At 39.8% G+C, this 24,262-nt stretch overlaps 2 protein-coding genes across 4 annotated transcripts in view; both read right to left on the bottom strand.

Moving 5' to 3' along the window:
- Positions 1 to 4,283: 4,283 nt before the first annotated feature.
- Positions 4,284 to 6,791, bottom strand: rpl35 (ribosomal protein L35). Its single transcript, XM_020599261.1, has 4 exons — positions 6,694 to 6,791; positions 6,055 to 6,191; positions 5,484 to 5,565; positions 4,284 to 4,475 (listed from the first exon to the last, which is right to left on the bottom strand). Exons 1-4 carry the CDS (start codon positions 6,694 to 6,696, stop codon positions 4,326 to 4,328), a joined length of 372 nt encoding a protein of 123 aa, XP_020454917.1. The 5' UTR covers positions 6,697 to 6,791; the 3' UTR covers positions 4,284 to 4,325.
- A 2,006-nt stretch (positions 6,792 to 8,797) lies between these two features.
- The window catches only part of golga1 (golgin A1), a 31,926-nt gene continuing 16,461 nt past the window's right edge, over positions 8,798 to 24,262 (bottom strand). For all 3 annotated transcript variants that reach the window (XM_020599244.1, XM_020599246.1, XM_020599245.1), the window contains 6 exons: positions 22,874 to 23,034; positions 20,760 to 20,918; positions 15,904 to 15,963; positions 15,319 to 15,543; positions 15,088 to 15,174; positions 8,798 to 14,642 (listed from right to left, as the gene is read on the bottom strand). In XM_020599244.1, the coding sequence (XP_020454900.1) occupies positions 14,562 to 14,642; positions 15,088 to 15,174; positions 15,319 to 15,543; positions 15,904 to 15,963; positions 20,760 to 20,918; positions 22,874 to 23,034 (773 nt within the window). In that variant the 3' untranslated portion in view covers positions 8,798 to 14,561. The remainder of the gene's footprint in view (positions 14,643 to 15,087; positions 15,175 to 15,318; positions 15,544 to 15,903; positions 15,964 to 20,759; positions 20,919 to 22,873; positions 23,035 to 24,262) is intronic.

Raw genomic sequence — 24,262 nt, 5'->3', positions numbered from 1 at the left:
ACGTTTCCTCTCATGTCACATGATCAATAGTTCCCATTGAACACACTGTTTCATCTAAATCTAATGGACAGATGGATCTTTGTTGATTATCCGGTATGCCAAATGTTTTACATTGCACATTCAAGCTTTTCAGAACAAAAACCCTTCAGTTTCATGATGCCATGATCTGCACTGCAAAGTCACCCTGTAGACAACATTACATGTTTAGCTCCTAACTGGTAAGGCTTTAAAAACAAACCTTTAGTCTATGCAACACTTTCTTATTTCCTTCCTTTTGATACTTTACTTCCTTATATCTAGGTTAAACATAATGCAACGCATTACCAAGGATGAAGTATGCAGCAGCACTGACAGACAGAACAATGAGGAAGATTGTGCCTAAACCCAACTCTTCCACAGCGCAGGCATTTGGACAAGCACAGGGGCTCTCCACCCAGATCTGCAAAGGCTCCTCAGACCTGAGCTTCTGGTCCCAGATGAAAGAGGTGGACTGATTTGGATTACAGTGGTAATGCACTACTGTCAGCGGCTGCTCCTTATGATCTGAGACAGGAGAAGAAGAAGGAGTTCATAACAAAGCAGTGTCATAAAATACATGCAGTGTGTGTGCTTTCAGCTCACCAAAGTATGAGACAGACAGCATCTCCAGGGTGTCATTGTAGTGGAATTCATTCCCCTCATGTCTTCCATAGCTGGTACAGTGGTTAACATGTCTGCTGAGACCTGGATACCTATTAACATAAACAAAATATCACACGTAATATGTGCAAAGGATTCTTTGGATTTTTAGTCCCCTGACAGATGTGTAAAACACATAGATGGGACATTTCTCCTCAAAATACCAGGGACCAAACACTTCTGAGGCCCTAAGGAAAATTACAACCGCTTTCTCACACATTTTCCAGAAAATTCCTAAACTGCTTTAAAATCAACTTTGTATTGTGCAAAAGGTGCAGCACAATTACAGTTAATAAATCAGGAAATCTGTGTTACAACTTGAACACTGAACAGAATTTTCTTTATTGTGGACAGTGCAGATATTGTACAAAGGGTTTATGGCAACAGCACAAAGCAGCATTATCACTTGTTGTATCTGGGGGCCCCTGGTGGCTCCTCAGCTGCTGCAATAGTCTAAGAGTTGTGCACAGAAGGCTGCAGTAAAAAGACACATTTAAGAAAGGCATTTTGTTTGTCTTGAACTGATGATCTAATCCAAAGTCAGTGGTGCTTAAATACAGTTTGATACTCCAGTATTCCATTTTATACTAGTTTATACTTCTCTAGGTTTTAAATACAAAACCTTCACTTGTAATGGAGTATTTTAACAGTGGCACTGATACTTTTACTTAAGTATCTGAACACATCGACCACCGTTCAAAACCAGAGGTCTGGATACAAGTCTCGTGAATCTGATCACTTCAAACAACTCTTATAGCAATAACTAACATCAATGATCAAGCAAGGATTTTAAAATGTAGGCTTTCTGCGTTTGCTTTCAGCTGGATTTAAGCCTTGTGACTAAGAAAACAAATTCCCTCACCCTAACCCAAAGAGGAAGGATCTTGACCACAGACAGAGCAGGAAACCTGGTAGGAGGTCAAACACAATATATTTGTTAAGACATGTCAGACTGGAGCCAGTGGCCACTGAGCGCTCTGAATCTACCTAGACACAATCAAAAGTAAGGTTGGATGCATGCAGCCAACAAAACCTGCAACATGCAGAAAATGGTCTAAATGTATAAATACAAACATTGTTTACACTTACCAGGCTGTTAAAAGATATGTCTGCTGATGGTCTAGAAGTACTGTACTGTTTACATTCTCAGTTTGCATATGCATAACTGCACATTGACTGCTGACTGCTGCACATGCTGCTCCCATGCAGCATACATTCTCTATTATATTCTTATATATTTTTATTATACTGCTGCATTTGCTGCTTAAAGTGCCTTAGATTTTGTGTTACTTATTCATCTACTTTATATTTCATTTGTATTTTGTGGCATTCATGTGGACGGCAAAGTCAGAATTTCATTGTACAGGGAAACATGTTTCCTAACTGTGCATATGACAAATAAACACTTTGACCTTTGACCTTGAAGTGTTCTTAATGTTGTCAAATGCCATGAAAACACCACAACCTTCAATGACTGTTTTAACCCGATAAACAGTACCAGTGCTATATGTGTGCTGAAAACAGCTCACACTAAATGCACCGTTTTTGATATTGTAGTGACATTTCCTAAAAACTAGTGACCAGGTTTAAGAAAAGACTGAGCATTATTTTAGAAATCCAACATTTATGAGCTCCTTTTAAATATCTAGCACTTCAGTAGACCCACTGGGCTTAAGTCGAGGGTACCGAGGCAAATGAACACACTGCTTTGCTTTGTATAATAGGATTTCTTTACAAAAACAAAAGTAGATAACATCACCAGCATTATTCTTTAACTAGCAAGCAAGCAGTTTATTAAAAGTTTGGTTTAAAACATCATTTAGTGAGAAATGAGTGTCAGTATTTAGCTGTGACATTGCAAAAGTCTCATGTGTTAAAACTGTGCAGTAAGTAAACCTGTGCGAAATAATTTTCAGGATAATCATAGAGAGAAGTGGAAGGATCCAAGTCAGTTCCCGACAGGGGGAAAGAAAGAAGTGCAAATGGGGGGAGAGGGTGTGTCTGTTCTGAAACTATCATTTGGTGAGAAATGAGCGTCAGTATTTAGCTGTGACATTGTAAAAGTCTCATGTGTTCAAACACACTGTGCAGTAAGTGAACCTGTGCGAAATAATTTTCAGGATAATCATAGAGAGAAGTGGAAGGATCCAAGTCAGTTCCCGACAGGGGGAAAGAAAGAAGTGCAAATGGGGGGAGAGGGTGTGTCTGTTCTGAAATGTGTGTAATACTACCATACCATGTTTACTATGCACTTTATATTATGTAGTGATTGTTCTTATCATACTATATTTATATTTTCCTATTGCACAATAAGCCAGTAATGTATGTGAAGGCTGTGTATGCAAGGTGGAGACAGCTATAAACCACAAGTACTTTCATTGTGTTTATTTTTACACAATAATTCATCAAATCAAGTATCCAACTAACTGTGCAGTGACAACTCAGTATTACTGTGTAAATCTCAGCAATGAGTCTCGTCTCTTGTACCTGACAACGAGGCACGCAGCGACATTGTTACAGTCCATTCCTGCGAGGTCCTCTGGCTGTGAGAAAGGCTGGCAAGGACTGAAGGACAAGAGGATCTCAGCATTGACTGACATGTTTTCTGCTGATAGAGGCTTCAGATACCCCAGGAAACCATTTGCATCCCCCATAGCTTTCAGGTTTATCACGCCACTTCCATCCTTCATGATGCATTTGCAGCTGTTGATTTTGAAGCAGCCTGACTTCTTAGCAGAGCTCAGACGAGGCACGAGAGGTGACGAAAACATGCTAAAACAAACTAACAGTGTGAGGAAGACAGGTAGAAGGCTCATGATGACAATGTGCACCAGTGCAGAAGATGGTGGCAAGCGGTCTGTTGTCGTCTGGTAACTGAAGAGCATCTGACAGCATAGTGAGAGCTGGAAAGTAATTAGAATAAAGGTGATTCCCATTCCAGGCATTCCTAAGGCCTTCAGATCAGTCTTTCCAAATGCAGTAACACACAGGAGTGCCTGGTGTCCCCAGCAGTTCTGTTTATGGAAAGACATGCAGCAATTAAGTCTGCTAATCCACTTCCATTATAATGGGATGGAGGCAAATTCTCTGAAGCATGTGCAAACTTGGGCAAATAAAACTAAATTAATCTATGCAGGACTACACACCAATAAGGTCAATTGGGAATTTTGACTGTGGTTCCTCTGAAATGATTCTGTTCTAAACACTTCCCCTGGCAAATGTCGCTTGTTTAGTGGAAATATTAAAATACTTTAACTGGGTTCTGGTGATAAACAGTATCAAAAGCTCTAAAGGACAACGGTTACACTGATTTATACACGGGTCTGAAAAGTCTCTGTCCAGATGGGCTGACCAAGGAATATCAACCACCGTGAGAGGTCACCACAGAACATTTTCTGAAAGGGAATCTGTACGTTCTGCAGGTCAGACTCGTTCATCTGGGGAAACCTTCATATAAATAAGAACATTCCATTATTGATCATATTTGGGCTGGAGTCAAATTCCTTGTATTTTTGATAATACTTGGCAATAAAGTTTATGGTTATTTCATTAGAAATGATGGAGCAAAGTTTAAGCACAATGTTTGTCAAGGAAATAAACAATTCTTGTCTTTTACAGCAATTTTATTTTGTCAATAGAAAAAGCCTCTAAGCTTTGACTGCAAATTTGCGGATGGAGTAGAGGAGATCTTTCCTCTGCTGTTTCTTGGTCCGCAGACTCTCTTCATGCTTGTTGAGCCGCCGGCGCAGAGCTCTGGTCTTCTTGGGTCTCAGATCCAGGGGCTTGTATTTCTTACCCTGAAAGGAACAGAATCAACTTTCAATTGATCAGAAAACACTAACGCATAAGAGTGAAAACTCAAGTGACAGGGAAAAATTAATGTACAACCTGTCTAGGTCTAGAAAGATTGGATGCTTGTCTGAAACCAACTTTTTTTTTTTTACTTGAGGCATTTTAAAACAATGAGTATTTTCATGTAGTGTCTTCCCATGTAGTGAACACAAACCAGGACTTTACAATGTTATTTCAACAATCTGCTGTCAATCTATTTAATGCTGAAGAACACTGCTGTTTTTAAAGGTGCCAGCTCAGAACATGCACCGCATCAGGAACATCCCACTGTCATGTTCAGTACATTTACACTGACTTGCAATGTTCCAATGTAAGATCATTAACTGAAGAGGGACCCTGCAGCACTTTGCGCTTTGATCTGTAAGGTCTGAGCAGGTTCTTGCTTTTTTGTGTACAGCTGTGTCGCTTAAACAACTTATCTGTTTTGCAAATCATGACAAATTTTAAAACTTTAGAACATCCACATCTTCCATTTTGGCATAACCAATAGTTACGTATTCAAATTTTACTGTGTGGCCATTTAGTGATTTTGTTGTCTGTTTAAGCCACCCATGCATAGAAGAGCATTTTCACCTTTGGAAAACTGCATGTATTATGGTCACAAAAATATATGCCTGGATCATTAAGAAGCTACTGTTGCCTCATTTGAAGGTACATCATTAATTGGGCCTTTTGTCAACATTGTGGTAAACAATTTAACTGGTGTCAACAACTCTATTCAAATAATGTCTTAAGTAGAATTACTGCAGTCTGTGTAAAAAGTCAGTGGATGTGAGGAACCAGGTTCAGGTCATCTCAAGTCTCAGTATTTTTGGTAAGCAGCTACGGATGCATCATCAAAACAAATATCAATTTAGACCAGAGAACCAAAGAGGAAATGCTTAAGTTCCATGTAGGCATGTCCTGAACGAGCAACTGTGGTAGTAACCTCCAGGTCTGCTGGTGGTGCTCACCTTGTAGAACTTCCTCAGGTTCTCCTTCTGTGTCTGGTTGATTACAGTCAGGACTCTGGCGATGGACTTGCGGACAACACGGCTGTGAAGAACAGCAAAGAAAAACTACTTTTACAACTTGGGTTTTGTTAAAATAGCAAATTAGCCTCAGCAAATATAAATGTACACATCTCCAGTTAAATCAATATGAAAACAAAAGTGCCAACAACTGTCACACAGTGAGTTAATTGATATACAAATGTTAAACTCCCCAATGACACAAATGTGCTTCTTCCTTTTGGGGTGGTGGCAACGTTTGGGGACCCCCAACTTATTATAGCGACAATGTTGCAGTAAACCTAACACTAGTAACCTACAGTTCTGAATACATTAGATAAACATTTATGTCTTATTTGACCTATTGTGATCACAGTAGTTCAGTATACGGGCAAAAACCAAATGACTGATGATTCCCCCAGCGTCCTGGCTTCCGCAACACCACTGAACCACATTATAATTCAGAAGACACCGAAGTCAGGATCCGTATATATAATTACTTTTATCTATCTATCCATCTAACTAATGTACATACATCTTTGATAGCTTGGAAGCAGCTCCACCGGTAACCTTGGCCACACGGAGCTGGGACAGTTCATTTTTCAGGTCGTCCAGCTGCTTGAGCAGCTCCTCCTTCTTCTTGCCCCGCAGATCTCTTGCCTTGATCTTGGCCTGGACCATAACAAATAAAACATTCGTTAGTGACAGCAGTACATCCGTCTCCAACATCGGCACAAGAAACCTCAGCTCGGCGAGAGCAATTCTTCCCGACACGAGCCTGACATGCTAACACAGTTCGCTGTTAGCAGACCGAGCTAACCCTTTACATTGACGTTATTCTTCAGCATAACATGGCAGCTATTTCAAGTTAGCAGACTGGCATTTACAAATACATTGGATATTACGTATTTTTTGTTAACATTATGCAGCAATTTTAGCAAGCTGTCATATTTTTATTAGCCTACTGTTAGCAACTCAGAATAGCTCCGTCGGTCGGTATTAGCGTCCCATAATGTAACATTTTATTCAATTCCGATAGCGTTCTACTTATAAACACATGCATGAACAACGACCTCATAACCTTATGAGAACCTATAATACATATTTTACGAGGTGTATGTGTGAAATACGCGTAAATATAAGCGCAATTAAAGTATGCCTAACATTCCCTCACCATGTTCTTCTCGCTGCCCTGTCGAAAAGGCCGGACGCACCGCGTGCACAAAAAAAGAGCTTCCGGAGAACTTCTTCTTCGTTAGTTTAGATTTGACAATGATAAAATGCAAACAGTGCCTCTGGCGGCCGGAGCGGCGGTAACTAAACCACGCTGCAGGACTCATGGGAGAACAAAATGAATATATTCTAATTTATGAGGAAATTGGGTAGTTGATAGCGGTAAACTACAAATAACAGAACATAATTTATAGCATGGGAAAATGTAGCCAGTAAGTCTATTCTACAGCTACATTAGGCCTGTGTAGTGGATGTTTTCACTCAAGTATATAAAGAAAGACATTGGAAAATGTAAAAGATAATAATGGAATTTCTCACCAAATATGCAGGCTCTGAAGCCAGAAGGCAAGATTTTCTTATTTCAGATTTATTATTAATAAATGTGAAAAAAGGAAACCTTTGTTGTGGCAGCAATTATTAAACCAAAAAAAGTAGTGACTGGACAGTTGTGTTTCAGGGTTTAATGCAGCAGAACTGATCAGGCTAAAAAGTGCATTCACCATTTCTTGATTCTCATGGAGACAGTATATTACCCAGAAGAGTCCAAGTGACTACATCAATCCGGTACCTCTCATTAGTACACCCAATGATGGCAATTCAGCATTCAAAGATGTACTTCTACATCCCAGAATACAAAGTGAAATAAACAGATAAACCTTCAAATGCCAGAAGAACAACTATTACCAACAGTTTTGTAATTCATAACCTTCTGTAGATAGCACACTGTTGTGTTTCTGCTTCACAGGGTGTGCATATTACTGGAATAAATACAAATGCAGAATAATCTGGCCTTTAGAAAAAAAGTACATTATAGTAGCAGTTCAACAATTTAGTTTACAGCAAGCATGCAGATTCCCTGGGCTTCCCACTGATGTAAAAATTCAACCTCATCATGTTGTGAATGACATTACACTGGGACCAAAGATACTGACAGACAGTGACTGATTGAAAAGCATTCTATGGATTCTGGTTTATGATGATGATAAATACTGCAAAACTGGTCACACCAAACCATTTATATCCATTGATTTATAAAGTTCTGAATGCATACAGTATTTACATGTTTCTATATATAAATAGACATGGAATGTTATTTCATTCATTAGCAAAGGCAGGTAAAGGTAGAGCAGGTCCTCCAGTCATCATTTACATAGCATTCACTTACTTTCACCACATCATTAGTATTATCCAAATGGTTAAAGAGCCCCTGCCATGCTTTTTGTGGTCTTCTGACTTATCTACAATGTTACAACAGTAAATTATCATCTTAAATGTGACCTAAAGCTAAAAAGATGTGGTTCTAAATGGTATGTTCTAGTAATTCTATGCAGAAGCAACTTGGCCTATACAAGTCTCATGAACTCTTGCTCACAAGAGTTTTTTTTTTTAAACAAAATTAAGTGTTCTCCAGGCAATTATATGTTCATGTGAGCTTGCCTGACATCCACAGGTGCCACTGAAAAAGCAGAATTTTTTAACTGCATGTGGTTTGTGGATATGCATATTTTACCTGCTGCTGCTGCACTGTGGCAGAGGATGTGGAGAAAAATACAGGGTCTGAGGTTACTTTAGGTCGAGGAATGTTCCTGTTACAGGGACTCGCTGTTTTACCTGACCATCAATGCTACGCTACCTAGGACTGTATGTGGTCGTGTGGGGGAAGACGTAGTGACCACTGGTTGGATTTACCGACCTTGGAGCTACTTGAATGGGAGTGATGTTTCCACTACTTGGTGGAACTTAACGGTAAGTTGTAAAAAAAAAAAAAAACACGTTACATGTCTGTTAATGCCTTGTTTCTGTAACATTAGAGAGAATTGTTGTAAGGCTGGAGAAGTTACTATGTCTGCATTATGCCAGTTAAAATATGGGGTTTCTCACTTACCTGCGTTGTTTAGAGTGTTACACATCTCTTTTCATCAGTACATCAGAATCAGCTTTATTTGCCAGGTGTGTTGGACATGAGGAATTTGACTACCTCTTTTCATCTGTACATATACTGTTGTTTACTTTATGGGGGAAACATTCATATTAATTAATGCTGTTGCGGTTCGTTGTGCTGTTCACTTGCAACACAACACTGGCAGCAGGAGTTGTGCACATTCACGAACTCTCTTGTTTTTAGAAAGAGGGTCTCTGGTTTTATCATTTTGAAATAATTAGACTATTTGGAGTTATGAGGGGTGCCAAGATAATCTAGAGGTACCCAAGATTAAACATTAAATGGCTGGAAATGAGCAAAATGAGCATGACATGGGCACTTTAGTCATTCATACTGGTTTAAAAAGGACCTTGATTTACACAGACTGTATCAGACGTGAAAGAAAGTATGGAACCCTGAACTACTTTCAAGCAACAGAACTGTACAACCCGACCCCACATCAAGCTTACAGGTGGTTTAAGTTAGGGCCAGGGTTAGACTGTGGTGTGCCGATACAGGGGACATAGAAAAGATCTGAGTGCAAGGTCTCCTGGGAGGCTCAGCTCGAAGTAAAAGCAGTCCAATGGCCTAACAGTTTCGGTTTGATATGCATTAGCTATAAACCTTCAGTTCTGACTAAACCTCAGCTAGTTTTGGTTTATCACAAATTGGTATTGCAATATAGACATACCATTAGAAATTACTAGCCTATATTTTGCACACTTTGCGTTGTATATTTAATTTTTAATTAATAACATTTGCCCAGGAATCAACACTCAGTACCCCATAAATGAACTCTCTCATTTTCAGACACATTCATTGCCCTGCTGTGTCACTCCAAAGTATGGTCAGATGCATCATGCCTGTGAACCATTCACTGCTCATCACTTGGCTAACACCATCCCTACAGTGAAGCATGGTGGAGGAAGCATCATGCTGTGGGGATCGGGGGCTTTTCAGCAGCAGGGACAGGGAGACTGGTCAGAACTGAAGTGAGGGAAGGATGAATGCAGTCAAATACAGATAAGTTCTGGAATAAAACCTGCTTCAGAGTGCAGAGAGCTGACACTGGGGCAATGGTTCACCTTTCAGACAACGACCTGAAGCAAACAGCCAAGACAACAGTGGAGTGGCTTCAGGACAGGAAATAGGAATGGGACAGGCTATCACATCACTATGACAATGCCAAAATTATGCCATGGTTCTAACTATTGTGGGTTTAGAGCTTTTTATTTTATGTTTTTAACTTTCCTTATGGCCAAGACACTTCAGGGACCGACTGGCTGATTTGAACATGATCCAGGCTCTTGCCTTACAAGTGGATGAGGGGCAGTTGTCAATTACCTAATCAGTTAAATATGCTTTTATCAAAATGACATCAGGCAAAAAAGAAAATAGTTAATGAAATAGGTGTGTAAAATATGTTTAAGTTACAGTATTTAGCAGATGCTTTTGTCAAAAGCAACATAGAAAAACATCAGTTAACATAAGAATGATTGTTCATTTACTACTCGTCTTCTTTACTTTTATCTCAGTTTTGTTGCATTTGTTTACCCTTTTTACGCGTCCAGCCGCCCCGCCCCCCCGGTACAGTAGGCTAATCCTGTGTTTCATGTCACAACACAATGAACTGTGGAGAATTCCCTCAGGTAAAGTCTGCAGAAATGCCGACTTACAGAAAGTGAACATAAAATAAAGGTAAGTAAGTCCTCATGTACTTGACGATTTAACAGTGGGACAGCCCTGAGCCCTCACTGAGGCTCATTCCTGCCAAGTTAAAGACTAAGTGTGGACACTGGGATTGGGGATTACTCAAGAAGACTGAAAGCTGAAACTGATGCTATGGGGCTTCTACAAAGTACTGAAATAAAGCTCCAAATACTCACATGCAGTTAAAATTGTGGGACCTTACATACATAGGCATCTATCTTTCTAAACTCTGTCCAATCCATTCAAATTACCACAAGTAATCCAATCAAGTTGTAGACGCGTCTCAAGAAGATTAAAGCAAACACGATGCACCTGGCCACAGTCTGGGTGACAGCAAAATGACCGAATACTTTTATAAATGAGAGATTTCAGTTTGTGACTTTTGGAAAAAAGGCAAGTATTTCTAAACATTTTCACAACTCATTATGGGTTACTTACTATAGACAGAAAGGCAAAAATGACATTTTCCTCAATTTAAAATCAAACCTGCAACACAATGTGCAAAAAGTGATGATGTCTGAACACGATCGGAAACCACTGATTATCAGTGCATATGGCTGCTGACAGGTAACAAGAAACTGCAGCAAAGAAATGCCAAGCACATGTCCGGTAAGTTTAGTGTTTCACAGTTTAACAAAGTGGAAATGAAGTTTATTTTTCCACTATGACATGATGGCCTGTCATGTGTTTATGTTATACCAGTATCGTTTTTTTTTTTTCTGCCTGAAAAATGTGCCCTGAGCAGCCACAACATCAACTTTTCTGAACTGCTTAAACAGCAAAGCCCATTGTTGGGAATCACTCTTTTTGCAAAACCTTAAACAATATTCACCTGGTTAGACAGTTTTCAGGTCTGATTCAGTGTTTGTGCTAAACTACACACACACACATTCTCACTCACTAAATAACATTTTGCACTGGGATGCACTTGTGACAATGGTAATCACAGGTGACAGGTTAAACAGTTACAACACAGCTGTCATAGCCTACACACACACCTCAAAACTTCACATTTGTTGCTAATGATGTGACAGAAGCAATATGAGCTCATAGGCAAGGTGGGGTGAAGGTTGATACTACAAATGGATGGAAACAATCTGACAGAGGACGGTGTGTGTGTTTAAGAGGTGGTGTATGAGGAAGAAGACTAGACTAGGTTAGGGAGAGTGTTGCCTTGTGTGGATGAACCAGCACGAAGACGTGATGCTGAGGCCACATGAATCACTTGTTGACATTGATTTTGCAGTTACTGCACACTTAGAGTGTACCGTAATGTGCTTTTTATTTACATTTTGTCTTTGTCCATTTGCAGTACTGTATTTTACAAGTGCTGAATCCACAAATTCAATGCTGCATTTCTTTCAGTTCTTACTGTATGCAGTACAACACCTAAACTGTTAGTGTTGTGATTTGTTTTTTTGGAAAACATATGCATTCACTTTATTACTGTATAAACAATGTTTGTTTTTTTCTGCAGCTACATGCCCTGAACACTGTTTTCCATTTACTGATATAGTGTGTAACACATGCTCAGTAGTGTTTTTACTTTGACATGCTTTGTGTATGATCTGAAAGTGTTTGATTTGACCCTAATTCAAGAATAAGTGGTATACATAATGGATGGATGGTTGATTATATAAAAAGGTGTATTTAGTTGATTTGACAGCTTTGATTGGTGGTATGATGTGTCAGTCTACTTCTAGTCACTACGGCATAGACTCTGGTTGCAAAAAAGCAAGATGGCAGCCAGTGTATTCATGATATTTTAGCTTCACCTTTGCATATTGGCGGGAAATGGTGATGCTACGTCAATCATATATCCAGTCTATGGTGTGACCCCACAGAAGAGCTACTGTAGCACAAACTGCTGAAAAGCGTAATCTTGGTTCTGATAGAAAGGAGTCAGAACACACAATGCAAGGCTTTCGGTAATGTTCTGCTGGGAAATCTCAGGTCCTGCCATTCATGTCGATGTTACTTTGTCACATATCACCTATCTATACACTATTGCTGACCAAGTACATCTCTTCATGGCAACGGTATTCCCATGCGGCAGTGGCCACTTTCAGCCGGACAATGCACCCTGCCACACTGCCAAAATGGTTCAGGAATGGTTTGGATGAGGAACAAGACAGTTCAAGGGGTTGACTCCAAATTCCCCAGACCTCAATCTGATTGAGCATCTCTGAAATAGGCTAGAAGAACAAGTCTGACCCATGGAGGCCCCACCTCCCAACTTAAAGGATCTGCTGCTGACATCTTTGAGTCCAATAACAAAGGACACCTTCAGTGGTCTTGTGGGGTCCATGCCTTGACGGGCTGTTTTGGCAGCAGGAGGGGGACCTATACAAACTTGGGCAAGAGGTTTTAATGTTGTGGCTGACCAGTGTAAATCAGCTGGGCTGCAGTTTAGACCATTTTATAATCCTGATTTCAGTGAGAGATTGTGAAACAAAAATGTTTTCATGAAGAGAAATGAGAGCAATTACATTTCACTAAGGATACATTCCCTACTCTGTTGAGGATTTGAAACTGAAACCAGTTAAAAATCATGCTTGATCTTGAATCAACAGTCAAATGTAATGAAATGTCAGTAGTGTGATTTCTCATGAAAATTCTGGGTTTTGGTGATGCCATTGAACAATAATCCGAGCTAGATTTGTATGAGTGTTAAAGAGCCCATGACATGCTTTCCCTTGTATTCTGACTTATCTACAATGTTACAACAGTGAATTATCAACTTAGACGTGTGCATATGCTCTAGTACTCCTATGCAGAAGCAACTTGGTTAATAAAAGTCTTGCAAACTCTCGCTCGCAAGACTTTTTCTCCTAACAAAATAAAGTATTATGTGATAGTTTAAGGATTTCCCTGAATGTTCATTATATCCAGGCAGCTGCGTGTTAATGCGAGCTTGCCTGACATCTACCGGTGCCATTGTAAAAGCAGAATTTTAACGACCCATGATATTATTGTCAGAGCTACGCTACCTGTTGGAATTAATTTCACTACTTTGAGACTGTATGTGGTCGTGTGGGGGAAGACGCGGCAACCACCAGTTGGATTTACCGACCTTGGAGCTGCTTGAAAGGGAGTGATGTTTCCACTACTCGGTGGAACTTAAAGGTAAGCTGTTATTGCCTTGTTACTGTAACGATAAAGAGAATTGTAAGGCTGGAGAATTTAAATTTTGACCAATTAAAATATGGGGTTTCTCAATTACCCACTTTGTTTGGAGTGTTACACATCTCTTTTCATCGGTATATATAGCGTTGTTTACCTATCTATGGAGGAGAAATTCCTAATAATTAATGCCATTGCGGTTCATTGCGCTGTCCAGTTGCGACAACATTGGCAACAGGAGTTTTCATGAACTGTTCTTTCGTTTTTAGGAAGAGGCGTTTTGGTTTTATCGTTCTGAAATAATTACAAACTATTTGGAGTTATGATGGGTCCAAATGCAAAGCTAATCTAGAGGTACCTAAGATTAAACATTAAATGGATGGAGATGGGCATGCCATGAACACTTTAAAAGATCTTTGTAAATCTGAACCCAAAATGTGCTGCCTTTAGTTTAGAGGACTCCACATATACACAAAATGCGATTTAGACTATGTGGGTCCCGTGAACTATATCCATTTGACAGAAACCACTAATCAGGCCAAATAGGTTTCAGTATCCCATACAGGTCAGTAAAGTGACACCTTTATTACGGTGCCCTCGGTGATTTAGAATTAAATAATAACCCGCAATAAAATGCTGTACAGTCATCTGATGTGTATAGTATTCAAGCCTGTTGTATCTATTTGATGTTGGGCCTCATTTTCTAATATGCTAAATCACCTTTTGCTGTTTTCACTGAGTAGTCAACATCAGATGTGCGTCATATGTACGGAGAGAAAAATGAGACTTTTCACACTTTAAACTCAAGTGTGAACAATGTGTCTGTCCAGTTACTCTAACATTTTGTCAAAAGCCAATGTGCCTCTACCTTTGACAAAACAAAACACCCACAGAACAACAGTTCGTCCCACACAAAGCCAGAGAAAACTGTGGGAGGCTGTATAAAGCTAGAGTCCTGCTCAGTGGTGCGACCAACATAGGATAGACCTTTTCCTCCTAGAGGTTCTTAGGTTCCTTTCTCTCCATCATGTTACATCAGCAATCTCTGCTGCTCATCAGCTCCACTGAGTTGAAGTGCCTGAGATTGAAGGTCGGATGATACCCTTTGGAGAAGGCTTTGATCCAAACCAGGACATCTAGAACACAAAACATACCAGCCAGCAGGCTAGATTATATATACAAATAGTTATGATACTGTATCTATACTATGTATACTTTATATATAATGGTGACATTTCATTACAAAAATGTTTCTCCAAAAGCTGAAAAACAACCATTACTTTTTACAGAATCTGAAATATGTCACTCAGTGCAAAGGTGTGTTTCACTGATGCCTTTTTAAAAACAGCTGAGGTCTATGGCACAGATGGATAAAGTAATCCAGTTTGGAGACTGACAGCCATTAACCTTGAGTAGAGGCAATTCACTTTTGGTTTTAGTCTCTGTATGGGGATGGATAACAATACTATTAATATAGAAAATGACCGACCTTATCCTTTAATAACCTTTTAATTTTATTCTGACACACAGAGACATGTCAAACAGCAGCTGAAGACTGATTACCATGACGTACACACTAACCTTATACTCCAGAGTTTGCTTTAGCATGTCCTCTTCCTCATGAGTGAAGTTCAGCAGCACAGACACAGCTCGTATTAGCTGATACGCCTGACAGTATCAGCACACAATACAGATTCAGATTTCCAGCCTTTGCCTGTCTTTCAGTCATTATACACCAGGCAAATATGTAGTGCTAAAGACAACAGCTTTGGCAAGTATTGAATACAATGCATTTCCAAAATGAACACTTACCTCAGCTTCTCTGGATGACATAAACTTGAGAACGACATGTTTGAGGTACTCAAAGTTGATTTCTCGTGAGTCGCTGAGGTCTGAGGTGTTGGTCACAGTGGTGCTGGAGGTCGGGGGGCTCGGGGTGGATGCTGGTGGTGGGTCTTGACAAACCTTCTCTTGTTTTTCTGCTCGGCTTTCTGGTAACTTCTCCTTCCCTTCAACTTCTGGTTCAGATTTTAGTTTCTACAGAACACAGAAAAGGAAATGCAAATGTATACGTTATTCAGATTCATGGGAGAGCAAAACATTACAAATGCTTATTATAATGAATTTTAACAATAAAGGTTTTCTTCTGCAAATTAAGATTAATCTATACTTTGCCCTACAATACCCAATGAAGAATATTAATTATTAACATCAATGTTAGTCATCAAGGTAAATCGGATGTAGTCAGATATTACACAATTCAGTTTAGTGATCTACGTTCATATTCATGATTTGGTTTGTGGCTTCATTCACTTAAACTAAACACACCAACTAGCTTAATCAAAAAACATTCAGCATCAGTAACATTCATACAATGACCCCAGAACAAAATCTTACCAGCTCTTTCTGCAGTGTCCTTTTAAGTTCTGCCAGTCTCTGCTGCAGCTGCTTGATGGTCTAGAAGATAACAGTCACCATCACTGACTGTGTGTACTTGGACTTACAGTAGATTACCATCTTGCACTTGGCTCTCTCCAGTAAGCTGATGTCTTAAGTGTTGTGTAAATGAGAAACCTGGTTCCTGTAACTGAAGCAGGGAATAAGAGAAACTTGATTCCCCGAGGGAGATTCCTCCTGCACAACAGGAGGAATCTCCTCCCAACTTAAAGGATCTGCTGCTGACATCTTTGAGTCCAATAACAAAGGACACCTTCAGTGGTCTTGTGGGGTCTGCTTTTTTACAAGTGCTCATGTGCAGGACAGAAGACTGCAGACTGGGAATGTGCAGCAGTCCAGTGGCTGGATGAAAGGAGGCATCATTACATGAAACAACGCGGCTTTGCATTTAAAATAAGCCAGGCCAAAATCAAACTAAAACTCAGACTGACACAAACTGGCCTCTGCAAGTCTAAATAAGTCAGTTTCCACTGCTTTGAGTACTTGTTCAATTCAGACAATCTTTGCTGTGAAGAAGGGCTCTGTTCTGTCCACCTGCCTACCTTTCTCTAGCTGTGCTGTCAGTCTGCTCTGACACAGGCAAAGCAAAAAACAAACAAACAAAAAACAACCTCAAGAAGCGGTGTCCTTTTTCTCTGTATGGTAAAATCCATGGGCCCTGCTTCCAAAAAAAGTCTGGGTGCTGCATGTATGCACAGATTAGGTTAATACAGTGCATGTAAACTGTAGCCTCTTCCGTGTTTATTTTTTTATTTATTTACACCAAGCACTGACGTCTGGTATGGACATGTGCCTTCTGCAATGTGCAGGAAAGATGTTACGTGGTGCACATGCTGTGCTTTCAGTGAAGACATGTTAAGTTTAATGCTTCAGTCCAGTGGTATTACAAACCCCCAATTCCAATGAAGTTGGGACAGATAAGACAAGATAAGATAAACATTTACTACTCCCTGTGGGAAATTCCTGTGTCCCAGCAGCAACAAAGGAAAAGACAAGAACCAAACAACAACAAAAACACACACACCACAAAAACTATGAAAGACAAATCAACTAAAGAAAGAAAGAGTCACTTCCTGTTTAGGGGTCCCCACAGCGAATCGTCACACTGACGACTCGCATGTTTGACATTTGGCACGTGTTTTACGCCGGATGCAACCCTCACTTGAACCCGGGCCACAGTGGTGAGAGCGCTGTGCCTTAACCACTAGCCTATCGGGGACCTTTCTCTCCAAGAGTGAAATGAGAAAAATCAATATTATTCCAACGTCTGTGCACTAAAGTGGCTATAATCAATATTTCCATATTAACAGTGCATCACATGCCTACATGTGTATGAAAGGGGTCACAGGTCATGAAGATCCACAGAGAATCATCATACAAATCCACGGTTACCTTTAGTGCTACAGAGCATTTTAGCATTTGTCAACTTTTGGTTTTATGGCTAGCAACTTTATCATTTTGGTTCGGCCCCCTTGAACTTTGCGACCTTTTGCCACATTTCAGGCTTCAAACATAAAGATTTGCAAATACTCAACATTAAAAGGACCAGATCCATATCTGGACCAAAAAAATGGGTCAGGACATGCCTGTAAACGCATCAAATTACAGTTCACTGACTATCTTCACTGTACATATCTGCAGAAATATTAGCAAAATACAGATTTATTATGAAAGAGTATAAAGGTAGCTGACCCTGTTCTTGTCGCTGAGCTGTTGCTCCAACTCTCTGTTGACTTTCTGAATGTGATCCAGATCATCCACCGTGACACTGCCATTCTGATCCTCCTCACACACGTCAGGGCTGTGAAGTTGTTCTGTCAGGGTTTCCACCTCCACCTCCAAGTACGAGATCTGGACAACACAAACCAATCCACAATAATCATCTATTCATGATCAATTACTGGTATGTGCTGAAATTTCAGATACCTCTCTGGAGAGGTTTTAACAGATGATCAGTATTAAGACAAGAGAAAATGTAAACCTAAATGAAACTTAATACAAATGTAAAGTAATTACTGAACTGAAGTTGTGCAAAACAAAAAGATCAAATGAAATATCCAGGATATGAAAGCAATTGTTTCTAAGGCCAAATTATAGTCCACGCAACAGCAGATCATAATGTGGTACTAGAAGAGGAAGCTGAACTGGAACAAACGTCAGAGTGGGAAAACAGCATTTGTATTTCACTGTGAGGCTATGCAACAGGAAATGATGCAATATTTTTGCTGTGTATATATCAATATTTTCAGATTACTTCCCAAGAAGTATCAACTCAACCAAATCCCAGCAGACCAATATTTCTTTAAGAGTTCTGAACAATTGCAAATAGGTCTGTTACAAATGATGAGAGCTCTGAACATAAATACTGGTCTGCCCTCACAAGTTGACTGGCAGGCCTACAATCAACTGGAGTTGAGAGAATGGCTACTTGCAGACCTCTGCCCCATACCTTAGTGGTTACAGCGCAGCGCACCATATACCCCCATGGGGTTCGCGACATCAGTGCTCCGACTCTGACCACTGACAGCTCTGTTGCAAGGTCTCTCTCACCCTGTGCTTCCTGTCTGCCTCTCTGCAACCTACTTCATAAATAAAGGCTAAAAGCCTGAAGAAAAAAAAAAAACTTAAAAAAAAACATTAAAAATTCACTGAAATGTAATCACTGAGAGCAAAAACAACTTCCTCTCTAAACCTCACACACGAGTGTAACGTGATCCGTATGCCAGGCAATCTGTAAATACAATTTAAAGAACAGCACACAGAAAATAATTTTCACACATTTGTAAATCTTCATTTTATTTGCAGACTACCATTTGTAGTCATTGTGAGACTAATTGTTTTTATACATTTGTGTAACTCTTGAGTTTATCTGTAGGTTAGCAAATTGCCATGATCCCTGGAGACTTCCTGTTTTGTACTTCCTGTCTCTTACTAGCTCTCCTGTCCCAGCTTTATTATTGCCATTCATTAGCCCTTATCACTTCCGATGTCTCATCCCGCTGCCAGTTTATTGGTTCTCTCTGTTTGGTTTAGCTCATGTGGCTTTTATGGTCAGTACCTGATTAGTGGCCTTCCTGCCAGGATTACTCTACATATTATGACCTATTGTTGCCCTGAGGTCTACAACCTGTTAATTAGTTCCACCACTACAGCACAGATTTCCTTTTCCTTTGATATTTTACCGTCATGCACCAGTAGTTTTTGAATACTGAAGAGACTGCGATTTGATTCCACTATGTTGACGCCATGAAAGTTTATGTCCTGATTTTTTTTTTTTTTTTTGCTTACCGTTTACTTTAATTGCCTGGGTTAAGCTAAGTACATCTAGATTTGGTTCTCTTCTGCCTGGGGTTTCTGTGATTACTCATGTCTGCTACACTATGCCCACTATATGCTCCCCAGTTGAGAATTCTAGGTTTCTGTTTATATGCTTTCTTGGGTCTGTGCCAGTTTTTGCCACCAAAGTTACCAGCAAGAGTGCTGCTTATACCTGAATATTTCCGTTTCTACTATTATGTGAGCTTCCAGGATTTCACTGTGGACTTGCTGTTAGTTTTAGGATTCTCATGTATTGTTTCCATTTATGTCCCATCCTGAGAGCCACCTATCGCTGATTTGACATTTGGCACGTGTTTTACGCCGGATGCCCTTCCTGACGCAACCCTCACTTGAACCCGGGCCACAGTGGTGAGAGCGCTGTGCCTTAACCACTGGCCTATACCAGGAACAGCTCAACCAAGTAAAGAAATCCAAAAAAATAAAATATTACATGTACGTATATCTATGGTGGATTACATAACACTTAAGTTGACTATTTCACCATCCCCTTTAACTACACCTTATGTATCACTAATAGCTGTGGGGAGAAACGACCTATGAAAGCACTCCTTCCTGCACTGAGGATGTAACAGTCTTGAGCTTTGTAAAATGTAAATAAAAACAGAATACATTACAAACAAATCACATCACAAAGACGAGATAGTCTTTATGGTGTATTCAATTAAATATGGGTCAAAAAGGCTTTGCAAGTCAATGTATTCTGTTTTTATTTATGCTTTACACAGTGTCCCAGCTTCATTGGAATTGGGGTTTGTACAACATCAGTATGTCAGATATTTAAAACATTTACTGTAGGTAAATATAAGTATCAGAATTTGCAAATACTCAACATTAAAAGGACCAGATCCATATCTGGACCAAAAAAATGGGTCAGGACATGCCTGTAAACGCATCAAATTACAGTTCACTGACTATCTTCACTGTACATATCTGCAGAAATATTAGCAAAATACAGATTTATTATGAAAGAGTATAAAGGTAGCTGACCCTGTTCTTGTCGCTGAGCTGTTGCTCCAACTCTCTGTTGACTTTCTGAATGTGATCCAGATCATCCACCGTGACACTGCCATTCTGATCCTCCTCACACACGTCAGGGCTGTGAAGTTGTTCTGTCAGGGTTTCCACCTCCACCTCCAAGTACGAGATCTGGACTAAATTGTAAAATGGGGATATGTAAACTGGACCAGTTACACAGACAGGTATGGAGTAGTAGTTAGTATCTGACCTGTAATGAATCTGTAGTTCTGAGACAATGTTGTCCAGATGCCAGTTATTCTTGTATTCATATCAATAATTTAAACTAATAAACTTTATATTTTGGAACCAGGACCTGGTTTGGATCAAGAAGCTGCTGTAAACGCATCAAATTACAGTACACTGACTATCTTCACTGTACATATCTGCAGAAATATTAGCAAAATACAGATTTATTATGAAAGAGTATAAAGGTGGCTGACCCTGTTCTTGTCGCTGAGCTGTTGCTCCAACTCTCTGTTGACTTTCTGAATGTGATCCAGATCATCCACCGTGACACTGCCATTCTGATCCTCCTCACACACGTCAGGGCTGTGAAGTTGTTCTGTCAGGGTTTCCACCTCCACCTCCAAGTACGAGATCTGGACAACACAAACCAATCCACAATAATCATCTATTCATGATCAATTACTGGTATGTGCTGAAATTTCAGATACCTCTCTGGAGAGGTTTTAACAGATGATCAGTATTAAGACAAGAGAAAATGTAAACCTAAATGAAACTTAATACAAATGTAAAGTAATTACTGAACTGAAGTTGTGCAAAACAAAAAGATCAAATGAAATATCCAGGATATGAAAGCAATTGTTTCTAAGGCCAAATTATAGTCCAAGCAACAGCAGATCATAATGTGGTACTAGAAGAGGAAGCTGAACTGGAACAAACGTCAGAGTGGGAAAACAGCATTTGTATTTCACTGTGAGGCTATGCAACAGGAAATGATGCAATATTTTTGCTGTGTATATATCAATATTTTCAGATTACTTCCCAAGAAGTATCAACTCAACCAAATCCCAGCAGACCAATATTTCTTTAAGAGTTCTGAACAATTGCAAATAGGTCTGTTACAAATGATGAGAGCTCTGAACATAAATACTGGTCTGCCCTCACAAGTTGACCAGCAGGCCTACAATCAACTAGAGTTGAGAGAATGGCTACTTGCAGACCTCTGCCCCATACCTTAGTGGTTACAGCGCAGCGCACCATATACCCCCATGGGGTTCGCGACATCAGTGCTCCGACTCTGACCACTGACAGCTCTGTTGCAAGGTCTCTCTCACCCTGTGCTTCCTGTCTGCCTCTCTGCAACCTACTTCATAAATAAAGGCTAAAAGCCTGAAGAAAAAAAAAAAACTTAAAAAAAAACATTAAAAATTCACTGAAATGTAATCACTGAGAGCAAAAACAACTTCCTCTCTAAACCTCACACGAGTGTAACGTGATCCGTATGCCAGGCAATCTGTAAATACAATTTAAAGAACAGCACACAGAAAATAATTTTCACACATTTGTAAATCTTCATTTTATTTGCAGACTACCATTTGTAGTCATTGTGAGACTAATTGTTTTTATACATTTGTGTAACTCTTGAGTTTATCTGTAGGTTAGCAAATTGCCATGATCCCTGGAGACTTCCTGTTTTGTACTTCCTGTCTCTTACTAGCTCTCCTGTCCCAGCTTTATTATTGCCATTCATTAGCCCTTATCACTTCCGATGTCTCATCCCGCTGCCAGTTTATTGGTTCTCTCTGTTTGGTTTAGCTCATGTGGCTTTTATGGTCAGTACCTGATTAGTGGCCTTCCTGCCAGGATTACTCTACATATTATGACCTATTGTTGCCCTGAGGTCTACAACCTGTTAATTAGTTCCACCACTACAGCACAGATTTCCTTTTCCTTTGATATTTTACCGTCATGCACCAGTAGTTTTTGAATACTGAAGAGACTGCGATTTGATTCCACTATGTTGACGCCATGAAAGTTTATGTCCTGATTTTTTTTTTTTTTTTGCTTACCGTTTACTTTAATTGCCTGGGTTAAGCTAAGTACATCTAGATTTGGTTCTCTTCTGCCTGGGGTTTCTGTGATTACTCATGTCTGCTACACTATGCCCACTATATGCTCCCCAGTTGAGAATTCTAGGTTTCTGTTTATATGCTTTCTTGGGTCTGTGCCAGTTTTTGCCACCAAAGTTACCAGCAAGAGTGCTGCTTATACCTGAATATTTCCGTTTCTACTATTATGTGAGCTTCCAGGATTTCACTGTGGACTTGCTGTTAGTTTTAGGATTCTCATGTATTGTTTCCATTTATGTCCCATCCTGAGAGCCACCTATCGCTGATCGTTTTATGTTCTTTTGTTTATTAAAGTTCACTGATAAGTATCTCCTCTTGTCTGGTCTGCATTTGGTTTCTTGACCCAAACCCTGACACAAATATGCATTTGTGGCCTTCATGAGACACACAAATTGGTCGATAAACATTTGTAGTCTTAACTGTATTTGCAGATCGCCAAATATACATGCTTAAGTGCTGACCCGTGCCTGGCAGCTATCTAGCTGCTGTGTCTGGCTGAGTAGCTCCTTCCTGAGGCTGATCAGCTGGGAGTCTTTGTCCATCTCCACCTGCTGAAGCTGGACTTGCAGTCGCCCAGCCTCCTCCCGCAGCTGGACTAGTGATGCCTGCCGACTCTGCACCTCTGTAACACACATACACAGGACAGTAATATCACTAATCAGACTGAAATAACAAAACAATATTTAGTCTAATCCAAAGGCGACCACACTACATATTCAAGTTCTGGAAATCCTGGTAGCACTAGCATGACATTTGTAACAAACTACTCTGCTTCTCTCACCCCTCCCTCTCTCTCTCATCTGTTGCACTCTACCTATCCCTTCAACTACATGTTTTTTGTGTTCACTCTCTCAACTACTGAAGGAATTGGGAGCTCTCTAGTCTGAGTCGGCCAAAGTTACATGTTCCAACAGCTAGTACTAGCTTGGAGGGAAAGGAGCAGTAGACCAGAAGCACTTCAACACATTAACAACCATGACCTCTGAGCCAGGACTTTGGCACTCTCTGGTTAGAAGGATAAGGCTGACTCTAAAACTGTGGAAAGGAACATCTGTGCACTGCCGTCACGCTTTTTACACCTTGAGTCACAGTAGCCTTTGACAGCACCTCTCCACATTAAGGTTGGTTTTGGACATATTTCAAATAAAAATATTCAGAAAAAATGAACTAATACTGTAATACTGTTATGCAAAAAAATAATAAAGGAACTGTGTGATTATAAAATACAAGCAAAAGGACTTCAGTCTGCAATATTGTTAAAGCTACTCTACTTAATTTCTTTTCAGCTACTAGAGGGTCTAGTGAGAAGCAAAACAAAGTGACACAAAAATTCATGGTTCGGTTTATATCACAGTTTTGGAGTCACGGTTTTCGGTTCAGTACATTTTTGGTAAAGCTGGGGGAGGGCACTGCCAGTTTCAACATGCATTTTATTTATTTGGCAGAAAAAGTTAAATGTTGTCCTTAAAATTCTATCTAAATTCATGAGGAACATAAGTACTCAAAAGTGCAACATAAACCAAACACACACTGTAGACAGTTTCAAAACATCGCTACTCTGCTCATTCTATTTTCACATTCTTCTGGAAGATGCCATGTTTGTTCACAGATCAGGTCGTCCTCACAAACTGAGTGACAGTGCAAGGAGGAGACTAGCGAATGAGGCCACCAAGACACCTACAGTGGGTACAGAAAGTATTCAGACCCCCTTAAATTTTTCACTCTTTGTTATATTGCAGCCATATGCTAAAATCATTTAGGTTCATTTTTTTCCTCATTAATGTACACACAGCACCCCATATTGACAGAAAAACACAGAATTTTTGACATTTTTGCAGATTTATTAAAAA

The sequence above is a fragment of the Monopterus albus genome, unplaced genomic scaffold (genome assembly GCF_001952655.1).
Source record: "Monopterus albus unplaced genomic scaffold, M_albus_1.0 scaffold40.1, whole genome shotgun sequence".
In the NCBI taxonomy this organism is placed as follows: Eukaryota; Metazoa; Chordata; class Actinopteri; order Synbranchiformes; family Synbranchidae; genus Monopterus; species Monopterus albus.
The sequence above is the reverse complement of the archived record's forward strand: the minus strand, read 5'-3'. Positions and strand labels throughout refer to the sequence as shown.

Excerpts from the sequence above, each read along its gene's own strand:
- rpl35 (XM_020599261.1), bottom strand. Across the intron at positions 5,566-6,054 it reads GCTTCCAAGCTATCAAAGAT|CCGTGTTGTCCGCAAGTCCA; the intron begins GTATGTACATTA and ends TGTTCTTCACAG. Across the intron at positions 4,476-5,483 it reads ACCTGAGGAAGTTCTACAAG|GGTAAGAAATACAAGCCCCT; the intron begins GTGAGCACCACC and ends TGTTCCTTTCAG.